This window comes from Triturus cristatus, chromosome 6 (assembly GCF_964204655.1).
Source record: "Triturus cristatus chromosome 6, aTriCri1.1, whole genome shotgun sequence".
In the NCBI taxonomy this organism is placed as follows: domain Eukaryota; kingdom Metazoa; phylum Chordata; class Amphibia; order Caudata; family Salamandridae; genus Triturus; species Triturus cristatus.
In genome coordinates, this window is record NC_140589.1 from 114,738,596 (window position 1) to 114,750,820 (window position 12,225).

The 12,225-nt window shown below is 48.3% G+C and overlaps 1 protein-coding gene across 1 annotated transcript in view; it reads left to right on the top strand.

Moving 5' to 3' along the window:
- The window catches only part of LOC146816481 (exportin-5-like), a 1,583,592-nt gene that overhangs the window by 238,123 nt on the left and 1,333,244 nt on the right, over window positions 1-12,225 (top strand). The window contains 1 exon segment of the mRNA XM_085610325.1: window positions 5,846-6,031. Coding sequence (XP_085466451.1) covers window positions 5,846-6,031 — 186 coding nt within the window.

The following is a 12,225-nucleotide window of genomic DNA, read 5'->3' on the forward strand; positions in this document are numbered from 1 at the left end:
AGTCATCGTCAAGGAGAAGTTTTGTATGTTGGCGCTTCATCAAATATGTCCACATCTGCAAGTAGGGGATTGGATGTGTTCGGTGGACCTCTAAGATGCGTACTTCCACATTTCCATTGCAAGACATCACCGCAAATACCTGCGGTTTGTGGTCGGCAGCAAGCATTATCAGTACAAGGTCCTTCCATTCGGGCTCAAGTCGGCTCCGCGAGTCTTCACCAAATGTATGGCAGTGGTGGCGGCTTGCCTACACAGGTAGGGTCTATTCGTCTACCCTTACTTAGACGACTGGTTGCTGAAAGCTCCATCCCAGCAACAGGTGAGGAAAGACTTCCAGACCTGTCTGCGGCAGTTGCACAATCTCGGCCTTCACGTCAACTTGGCAAAGTCCGTGCAGCAGCCCACTCAGACCATCCACTACCTTGGCTCCGTTCTGGACACAAGCGTGGGAAAAGCTTATCCTTCGGAGGAGAGACTGTCTTCAATGAAGCGGAAATGCAGGCTTATGCAGCAGATGCAGAGGCCGTCAGCCCGGCAGGTAGCATCACTGCTGGGATCCATGGCGTCCTGCATTTTTCTCATTCCCAATGCCAGACTGAGAATGCGACCTTTGCAACAAGCTCTAGAGGACCAATGGGATCAGTCCACAGGCCGCCGGGGAGATCAAATCCCTCTCTCCCAGGCGGCGAAATCCTCCCTTGCATGGTGGACTCGTCAGAACAATCTGATGGTGGGAGTCCCTTTTCACCAGTCACTTCCAGTGCAATCGGTGGTGACAGACGCGTCTCTGCAAGGTTGGGGGGCACACATGGGGTGCCTCCAGATACAGGGTCGGTGGTCTACAAGAGAGCAGGGCTACCACATAAATATGCTGGAACTCCGGGCAGTCCACCTTGCTCTAAAGGCGTTCTTCCCTGCAATCAAGGCCGATTCAGTCCTGGTGCAGACCGACAACACCACGACCATGTTCTACTTGAACAAACGGGGCGGGACTCGGTCACGTCCTCTTTCCCTGGAGTCACAGGCGATCTGGCACTGGCTGCTCGCCCGGAACCTCTCGGTAGTGGCAGTGCACCTTCCGGGGGAGTTAAATCTCAAAGCAGACGCACTCAGCAGGCACTTCGAAGATCAGCCAGACTGGGTGCTACACGACGAGGTGGTGGCGGACCTGTTCCATTGTTGGGGTCGTCCAGAAATAGATCTGTTTGCAGACGACGAAAATTCAAAATGCCACGCCTTCGCGTCCAGATTTCACCGTCCAGGGACCAGGGGGAATGCTCTTTTGATGGACTGGTCAGGGACATTTGCCTACGCCTTTCCGCCCCTGCCTCTGATTCTGAAGGTGGTATCCAAGCTGCTCAGATCCAACATGAAGATGATCCTCATAACTCCGGACTGGCCACGCCAGTGGTGGTACCCGGACCTTCTCCATCTGTCGGTGCGACCTCACAGGCCGGACCTGCTGTCCAAGATGGGCGGGAGGATTCATCATCCCAACCTTCCCTCACTGAACTTAGCAGCATGGCTCCTGAGGTCCTGCAATACGGACATTTAGGTCTGCCTCCTGATTGCATGCATATTCTGAAAGAAGCGAAGCGACCCTCCACAAGAGCGTCTTATGCGTTTAAGTGGAAGAGGTTTTTCATTTGGTGTAGAGAGAACCACCTTGATCCTACGAAGGGGCAGGAGGATGTCATTCTCCCTTACCTTCTGCACTTAGCAAGATCAGGCTTAAAGTATGCATCAATCAGGGTCCATTTGTCTGCCATTACAGCGTACAGGAGGTCTCCCAATCAACCCTCCTTTTTCCAGATGCAGGTGGTCAAGGACTTCTTACAGGGGTTGAAGAAAGTTTACCCCTCTGTTCGAAACCCTTCTCCTCCGTGGGAGTTGAACTTAGTATTGTCCAAATTGATGGGTCCACCTTTTGAGCCAATCCACAGAGCTTCCTTGCAGCATTTGTCTTGGAAGACCGCTTTTCTGGTAGCCATTACATAGGCACGCAGAGTAAGCGAGATCCAAGCGCTGTGTACCAAAGAGCCTTACACGGTTTTTCACCAGCACAAAGTGGTCTTAAGGGCGCATCCATCTTTTCTCCCTAAGGTAGTGTCTGATTTTCATATTAATCAGTCCATTTCTCTTCCATCAGCGACCCCGGCTGAGCGGTCGCTTCATTCCTTAGACCTCAAGAGGGTACTTAAATTCTACCTAGAAAGTACCAAAGGCATTAGGAAGACAGATCAACTATTTGTCAACTATGGCGCCATGAGAACAGGCTTCCCAGCCGCTAAGAGATCCATTTCCAGATGGATTGTTTCCTGCATTACCTTGGCTTACCAGCTGGCGAAAAGGCCCTTACCTTTGGCCCCTAAGGCTCATTTTACTAGGGGGAAAGCGGCCACAGTAGCTTTCTTGCATGACCTTCCAATGGCAGAGATTTGCAAGGCGGCCACATGGAAATCGGTTCATACCTTTACCAGGCACTACTGCCTAGAATCCGATTCCAGAGCGGATGCTCAAGTAGGCCAAGCCTCCTTGAGGAACCTATTTGGGTAGCTTGGTTTATCTAAGCATACTGTTCATTCTCTGTTTTTTTCCTTTGCCCGCAGGGAGATGAGGTGAGGCTCGCTATTCTATTCTAATGCTTATGAGGATCCCCTGGAAGAGAAGGATTAGTTACTTACCTGTAATCCTAGTTCTCTTCCAGGGGTATCCTCATCAAAGTCATAAGCAACCCTCCCGCCTCCCCGGGCAAAGGTGTGTTATCTTTTTCAGAGGTTGTTATTTCTTTGTGCCATGGCTTTTCAGTCTCCGCAAAGAACAACTGACCAAACTGTCACCCCTGAGGCATGATGGAAAGTTGGGGGTCAGGTGTGCCTTAAAGGCACGGTGTCAGTTTATTGCTATGCAGCTATTAGTTAGCTTTTCAGTCTTTTTAGACTGGGTATTTGCAATGCAGCCTGGGAGCTTCCTATGCTTTCAGTGATTTATAAGAATTTCTGCTGTTTTCTGAGCATTAAAACAGTTTCTAAACAAGTAAAAATGTTGTTTCTCATGTTTATAATGCTTATTTTTTATGTATAGTGGAAATTCCTTACAGCATGTTTCAGCTCCAGTGTTTATTGGCTGCAGTTGCTTGTTTATACATATATGTATATATGTATAGAGATATATATATATATGTGGGGCACATATAATATAGTGTTTCCAGGATCCCGCGCATGGGCAGGAATATTCTAATGCTTATGACTTTGATGAGGATACCCCTGGAAGAGAACTAGGATTACAGGTAAGTAACTAATCCATACATGCATTCATGGACATCACCCATTTACTACACTTGCTAACCTCATTATCACCCACTGCGGGAACACAATCTAACAATGGAGTTGATGCCCATGCGCGTTATCACCGAAAGGAGTTGTCACCTACCTCGTGACTGGAAAGACTTCGAAGAAAAACAAAGTGCAAACACCCGGACCCAACACTAGATGGCGATCTATGCAAACTATATGACTACAGCTCTATATGCCAGTAACAGATACTCACTGGGTAAATAGCATTTCCCTTCCTACACTGTGTGACTGCCAGTTCTCTTGCAGTGTCCTGTTGAGACTGCCAATAAAGTTCAAGAGCTAACCAAAGCTTCTTTGCAGACAAAATGGGCAGTTCTTCCACAAGGACCTGTAGTCTGAACTGGAGGACAGCTTGGTTCCTGACTACTTATAGTTCTTCTATCTCAATATTCCTTCAACCTTCATGGTAATTATGGCTCAAGTGCAGGTACTTGGTACAAGAAAACGTACAGCTGTAAGCTGAAATGCCTCTGTGTGTGGTGTTTGGAAAAAGGACTTAACATCATCTCAGTGCAACCCTATCAAGGACTCTCATTTTCTGGAAGTAGAGCAAGGTCTCAAATCCTCCTCAGCATGTTAAGTTGTCTGCAATATCATGATTTAGGAGGACAAATGATTCATCACCATTATTTTCCTAGAGGATCATCAAGCAATTTATGAAGGACTTTTTGTGTGCTCTTTCTCCTCCAATAAGCCTCCCAGTATGATGGGAGTTGAATACAGTGCCTTTCGTCATACTAAAGTAGTACCCAAGACCGAGTTTGGATGCTTTCCACAAGATGCATGGCGTTATCAGCTGTGCTCTGTGCAGGAGTATCTGTGCTAGATATTTACCCTTCAGCAACGTGAAAAAGGACGCTCACTTTCTCCAAGCACTACTGCCTGGTTTTGAATGCTTTAGTGGTTAAGGCTGTTGTACCTAAACGGTTTCAGTAATGGTGATGCGTCCTTGAGCTTTATTCACATATAAGGTACTGCTTGCAATTCATATTCAAGCATGTGAAACTATGAAAGCTCCACTGCAGAAGAAGAACTTAGTTATTTGCCCTTGATTCCAGTTCTTAGGCATTGGTATCTTTCATAGATTCACATGTGTCACTTTGTCCTCCCCTGTCAGAGGTTCTGTCCTGTGTGTATCCTTTATGCTTGTGCTATGAAATCTGAGGTGTGGGGGACTCTTTGGTGAAATTCAGGTTGATTGAAATTAGTTGTATCTATTACTACACAGACACTCTTGTATGGCCATTTTAACATGGTTTATTGATATTTTAAAAGTACTGTGGGGTTTCAGCCTGACAAACTGGTATTCATTCAAGCATGTGACTCTATAAAAGATAGAAAAACTGGAGAAATGCAGTTACAGGTGAGTAACACATTTGTTATCATGAAAGAACCCTGAAAGTGAACCACAGAGTGCTTGTTTAGGTAGAAAAATTACAAAACTAAAGTTTGGTAGGAGATTTTACCATTTTGAAACTATCTAGGCTTGTTTTGCTAGTAGTAGGAGGCAAGGGCATCCATAAGTGCTTTTTTTGTAATTGTTAAAAGCTGCATGGTGCCTCTGCCGTTTCTCCAAAGAATAATCACCGGTACAGTTTTTTTGTATTTTTTTTATTTTAGAAGAGTACTTTCCTTTTAATTTTACAACTGTGTACAATGTAAAGGAAGGGTATAGTTGACACTGTTAAATAGTTTTCAGAGTAATTTTGATTAGTGCGTCTAAGATAAAGTTATTAAAAATGCTGAACTACAGTGGTTCTTAACCTTTTGACTGCTGAGGAACCCCACTTTATTTTTACTCTTACCCGGGGACGCGCACTGAATCATTATTGGATTTTGGGGACCCCCCAATTAGTAATTACTGAAAGACCATAATCTCGGCCTAAGTGTTTTCGATGATTTAAACCTATAAAACAATACACAAAATACAGAAACAAGCATTCATCTAAAAAATACCCAAATCATGAAATATTATATTTAATTTGAAAAACAATGGAATCAAAATATTGTGTTTTTTATTTATTTATTTTTTTATAGTGAGTTTGGAGCGTTTCTAAATTCAATTTAGGCCACTTATCGCCCACACAATAGTCTGTTTAATACACATACACTGCACCCGCAAATTAATGGGACGTTATTCATTTAATTTTTAGCCTCCAATTTTAAATTTCTTCTCATTTAAAGAATTTTTTAAAATTTCTTTTGTACATTTTGCTTCTATATTTACTTACACTTTATTTGATATTATTTAATTTCCTAAGCAGTCGCAGACCCACTAAATGGCTTTACCAGACCCCCAGGCGTCCCTGAAGCACAGGTTTAAGAGCCACTGCTGTACAAAATTCATCCAAAGTGGATCCATGAACAAAACACAAACCACAGAGGATATTATAAATATCAGAACAAAACACAAACCACAGAGGATATTATAAATATCTAGCAATGTCTTTGGGAGGTTATTTACATTTTCTTTTTTCCTATCGGTCTAGAGTCTGCCAAGCTGCACTGTTGCAACTACTGCAATCTATTGCTTGTCTGAATACATCAGCTGGATGGGCGTTGTTCACATCGCTAAAGATGACTTCAAGCTTCTGGAGACATTATGGGTCCTTCTGGAAGAGCAGGACCTGCAGCTGCCAGCAGCTGAATGTCTCCTTGTTGCTGTCAAAAGGCTGGTGAGTAGATATTTTTAAGGCATGTTTGAGCCATTCAAATCCTGTTTTTGGCTTCTCATTTGGTACCTGTTTATACAGTATCGCTATATAAAAATGCTGCAATAGTGACAAATGTAGCTATCTTGAGTACAGTCTCTCTGTATAAGAATGATGCAAGAGTGATAAACTTTCCTATCTTGAGTGTTGTGCTAGAATGCAGTGCATTAGTGTTTCATGTGGTTTAAGTGTTAAAGCCACATAGGAAATATTTGTTTGAGGCATATGAGCTGCAGATCACACACTTAGGATAAGATCGCCATCTGGTGTTGGGCTCGGATGCTTGCAGATTGTTGTTGTCTTCGGAAGAAGTCTTTTGGTCACAAGATAGGTGACTCCTCCCTTGGACTACAGTGCGCATGGGCATCCACTCCATCCTCAGATTGTTTTTTTCCGCCATTGGGTTCGGATGAAACTTTTCCACTCCGGTAGAAAACTTCTAAACCAAGCTTTTCGAAGCGAAAAACCTTTATAATTTTCATCGATACACCTTTACTCGACATCTAATTCATTGGGCCGGTCCCGGACGTCGACGCGGGCGATTAAACCTATCCGCGCCGTGAGGCCTGCGGCTCATGGAAAGGACGCCGCTTAAAAAATGCCCCCAATGTGGAGCAAAATTCCCGCACAGTGACCATCACAAGGTCTGCAACCTGTGCCTGTCGCCGGAACACGACGAGTCCAGCTGTCCAGCCTGCGCCGCATTCCGATCCAAGAAGACCATTCGGGATCGGAGAGCTCGACGCCATATCATGGCACACAGACCAGAGGACATCTTTGATGAGGGCCCCGATGTCCCGGAAGAACATTCCGAGGAACTTCACATTATATCAGAAGCAGACGACTCCGACGACCCCATTACTCCGGGGCAACGCGTGAGTACCGATGCCCCTACCCCAACCCCTCCAAAGAAGGCATTGGTCAAGACTTCGCCAGCTGGCCCCAGTCGCGACCGAAAGAAGCCCCGCCTTCGGGCTCGGCTCCGAAGAAATACAAGCATTCAGGCGGCTCGGGCCCGAGCAAACATATTATTGTACCCAGGCACCTTCGGCACCGAAGACACAAGACCTCTCGGCACCGAAGCCGGCTCCGGCACCTTTGGCACCGAAACCATCGAGGCCCGTAGACAAGCCGGCACCGAAAGCTCCCAAGCTTAAAGACTCAATTTCGGCACCAAAACCTTCATCGGCACCGAAACCTTCATCGGCACCGAAACCTTCATCGGCACCGAAACCCTCATCGGTACCGAAACAACCGGCTAAGGCCTATACTACACCTCCTAAAGACTCTACCGATCACCCAAAACATAGATCGGAACAGAAAAACTCGGCTCCAAAGTCTGTTCCTGACGACCAAGAACTTTTCCACCCAGATCCAACGCAAAAAAGGATCTATATTAATCCAAAAACTGGACATATCACTGCTGTGCCATGTAAGAAAAAGAAGCTAGACACAACACCTTCTCCAGCTCCTGTAAAGAAGGACTCGGCCACTTCACCCATTCCTCCTTCCTCTCCTGTACGACCTCTTGCCCCACCCCCTCTGCCTCCACCACCATTACCTCCACCATCTCCTTCACATACACCACCTCCACAGGATGATGATGATGATGATGATGACCTAGGGGGAGGGGGTGATCCGGATGATCTTAATGATCCTAATGATCCTTTCACAAATCCGGATATTGTACCATTGGACGACTGGGCTTACCCTCTGCCTGATGTACCTGATCCTACTACATACCCTTCCAAACCCTCACCTCCAGATGACCACCTTGGCTTTGGACATCTAGTACACAGAGCAGCACTTTACCATGGCGTCACCATGCACTCAGATGCACCCGAGGAAGACTTCCTTTTAGACACTTTTGAGCAGTCTCAGAAATCAGTTCAAATTTTACCTATGATTAAAGGGGTCATAAAACACGCCACAGAAGTTTTTAACGACCCCATACGGGCCAGGGTACTTGTTAGACCTGTCAGCCCTTTGGGTGGTCCCTCCTCATCATTATTTATTTTGTCCCACTTTTGCCTCAAGCCCTGTTAGAATTTTTCCTTTTTGGGAACCACCAGACTTTTTAGTGTTGATGCAGATTCAGGGAGCCATTTTATCTACCCCTGGAACTTCTGTCTGAGGGCCTGGAGCACAAAATGGTGGCCACCTGTGACATCACCAGCACCCACTGGAACCTACTAGAACCTTCTGCAACATTCTGGAGCCCTGTGACAGTTGGAGGCGGTTTAGAATGTTGGGAAGCTAAGACAGAGAGTTGGCAGTTGGAGCTGGCAGTTGGCACCTGACTGGTGAGGAGTGAGCAGCAGAAACCTGAAGGAGGAAGGAGTGAGGCAGCAGGGGTGGAAACTTGTGCCTGGAGTGGGGTCCATAAACCCACCCTTGATACTAGTCCCTACTGACTGAGCCCAGCCTGGAGCCCTGTGTGGGAAGAAGCAAGAAAAACCATCTTAAGGACCTGGACAGCAGGAACAGGCCTTAGAATCCAAGAACAGCAAGATCCTGACCTGGATACTGGTTTCCCTGGAGTCCGACGTCGAGAAGCCTGAGACCTGGAGCCCGAGGTGGAGAAGCGGCGCTGACTGGAAAAGCAGACGTCGTACCCGGAGCCGCCAGAGGTCGAGAGAGGGCGCCGACGGAGGTCGTAGAGAGTACCAGAGGTCGAGGAGGAAGTCACCCGAGGTCGAGTGTGCGGCGTCGACGGGGGAGTGAAGTCCGCCCTCCGGAGTCGCCGGAGACCGAGGTGAAGCGTGCCGGAGGTCGGGAGTGGAGATCGCACTCCGGAGTCGCCGGAACCTGAGGAGAGGAGCACCGGAGGTCGGGAGTGAGGTCGCACTCCGGAGTCGCCGGAACCTGAGGAGAGGAGCACCGGAGGTCGGGAGTGGAGATCGCACTCCGGAGCCGCCGGAAGTTGACATCGAGCCAAGGCCGGCCGACGTCATCGAAACTGAAGTCGCCATCGGACCGGAGCCGCCCGAAGTCGACATCGAGCCAAGACTGCCCGACGTCATCGAATCGGAGGTCGAGATCGAGCCGAGGCCGCCGACATCGATCCGGAACCGCCTACCGGCGTCGTCAAGAACTGACATTGTGCCGAGGCCGCCGACATCGAACCGGAACCGCCTCACGGCGTCGACACGACTCCAGCGGCGTCGGAGCTTCAGAAAAAGGGCAGTAAGTGGAATAGAGGGCGCCTAAGGCCCTGTGGAATCCTAAGAGACTACTCTAGGGGTTAGAGAGGTGCTGGAACCAGCTTGACTGTGCCAGGGGTGAGCTGAGACTAATACAGTGGGGTTGTGTAGAGTGAGAGAGCCAGGTCTCTAGTATTCCCCCCTTGATCTACCTCAGTTTAGGCCTCAGCCTTGTCCAAGCCAGGGAGTAGACACCCTCAAGCCATCCACCTAACCACAAGCTGTGACTGGGCCAAATCAGCCCATAGAAATCTAAATGTGATCTGATTCTATAAGTGTCACTGTCAGCTTTTAATTATTTATTGAGAGCACTGTATTTATTGTATTTAACCTATTTATTGCTTCACTGTATTTATTGTTCCACAGTATTTATTGTCGCACAATATTTATTGGTTTGCAGTATTTATTGCCTCAGAATATTTAATTGCCTGTAGGTAATGCACTTATATTTATGCCTTTATTATTTATGATCACCCCTATTTATTGAATCAGTAAGACCATATTTATTTGACCTGCACTATTTAAAAAGCCTTGTATATTGTGATTGTGTTATTTATTTATTTAATCAGCAACTAAGAGAAAAAGAAGATAAACAGAGATATTTTCATAATTTTTACGGTGTAGAGTCGTTTTTGGAACGGATGCACGCATGGTTATTGTATGGGTATGACGTATGCTTAGCACGGTGCCTGACCCCTGACCACTCGAGCCAAGCTACCACTGTGTATGTCCTGGAAAGACCCCGTTACCACCACCCTTTCCGGTGTGGGAGTGGGAGTATTTCTAACATAATTGGTGTTCAGTGGTGGGATAGAGCTGTGCCTACGTATACTCAACAATAACTGTGGGTAGTCCATAGGCCTACACCGGGAGTTTTCTCAAAGCGGCCTTCCTAATTGTGAGTTTTTGTTTTTTCCAAATTTACTCTGGTGGTGGGAGGAGGTATTATATAAGGTACCCCCCTGCATAGTTACTGCAAATAACTGTCCTCTGACCTGAGTGGGCAAGATGGAGTTTGTACTGGAGAATTTAGAAACGTACACTGTGGCCCAACTCAGGGAGTTTTGTCAGCGGGAGGGGGTGTATTGTCCCCCAGGAGCAAAGAAGGGTGCACTCCAAACCAGCTTAAGGGCTTGGGGGGAGGCACGCCGAGAAAGCAAGGCTGAGGAGGAGGACAGGGATAGAGAGCCCGACAGTGAGGGAGCTGGTTTGTACCAACCTGAGGTGGGGAACCTGTTAGCGGGGCCCAGGACACTTTCCAGGAAGGGCAGCAGTGCCTCTAGCGGTGGCTTGTCTGAAGTGGAGTTAACAGACCGGAGGGAGAAAAGACAGCTCACATGGGACTTAGCAAGGCTGGAGAAAGAGAAGGAGGAACAGAGGATGGCTCATGAGATAAGGCTGAAAGAGATAGATCTTCAGATCCTGAGAATCGGGGCACACCCTGTACCTAACGGTGGCAGCGAAGAACGAGAGTACACCAGGGAACCCAAACCCTACCTGCCAAAGGACATAGTAGCTAGCTATGGGGTGGGTGACCATATCGCCAAGTGGCTAGCGGCCTATGAGGTCTCGTTAAGGGCCCATGGGGTTCCAGAGAAGTACTGGGGAGCGGGATTGTACAAGTACATGCCTCCAGCTGGTAGGGATGCATTATTGGCCCTCGAGGAGGATGAGCAGACCCACTACCCCACCATGAAACTGGCGCTCATAAGAAAGTTTGGACTAACACCCGAAAAGTACAGACAGAAGTTCAGGGGTAGTCACAAACTGGGCACACAGAATTGGGTGGACTTCCTGGACTATGCAAAGAAGGCACTAGAGGGTTGGATTCAGGGCAGTGAAGTGAGGAACTACGAGGGGTTGTTTGATCTAGTACTGAAGGAACACCTGCTCGAGAAATGTTTCCCTGAACTGCGTCAACACCTGGTGGATAGCAAGCTGACCAGTCCCCGGAAGCTTGCTGAGGAGGCGGACATTTGGGCTAGTACCCGGGTGTCCACAAGGGGGACTGGAGGGGATACTCAAAAGGCCGGACAGGGCGCCCCTCAGAAGAAAGAGGGAGGGGAAAAGAAAAAGGAGTTCTCCAAAGGCCCCCAAAATAATTTCCAAGGAAAGGGAACAGGATTCACCCCTAGGGCTAACCCACCCAGAAACCCTAATCCTGGCCAGAGTCAGCAGCCAAGGGTTGTCCATTGCTACGAGTGCGGTGGCGTCGGACACTATAAGGGAGATGCGAAGTGCCCGAAAAGACCACCCCCTCCCATTGGAGGAAAGGCCCCCGGAGTAGCTAGTGTAGTGCTCGGGGAGGAGATGCCCTTAAATAAGGGAAGGGAGTGGGCGGGTGTCACTTTAGTGTCCCTGGGAGAACGGGAGATGGTTCCTAAGATCCAGGTGCCCGCAAATACCGTAAAGTATGGGCAGTGGGTCACCATCAACGGCCAAAGAGGGGAGGCTCTGAGAGACACAGGAGCCAGTATGACTATGGTACGTAGTCAACTGGTGTCTCCAGAGCAGGTAATTCCCGATGTACTCCACCCAGCCGCGATGGCTGACGGCAGAACAGGCCACTATCCAGTGGCCGAGGTTCCCTTTGAATGGGGGGGGGTTGCAGGTTCACTTCAAGTTGCTGTAAGCCCTGCCGTGCCAGTCGATTGTCTACTGGGGAATGACATGGAGCACAATGCTTGGAAGGAGGTGGAATACCGGACTCGTACTGAGATGTTGGGTACACCTGACTGGGCCTGTGTGAGCACAGGGTCCGCGACTACCCCGAGAGGGAGTTCGTTTCGGCTGGAGCCTGGAACAAAGGCCCAGCCAGCTGCCAGTCAAGGGAAGAACCGAGGACAGGAGGAGCCTGCCTCGGCGTCCACACCCCGTAGGACGGATAGGCCACCGGAGGTGGTGGACCAGGAGTCTGCGGGGGGGGACGTTACCAAACTGGAGGACCTACCCATC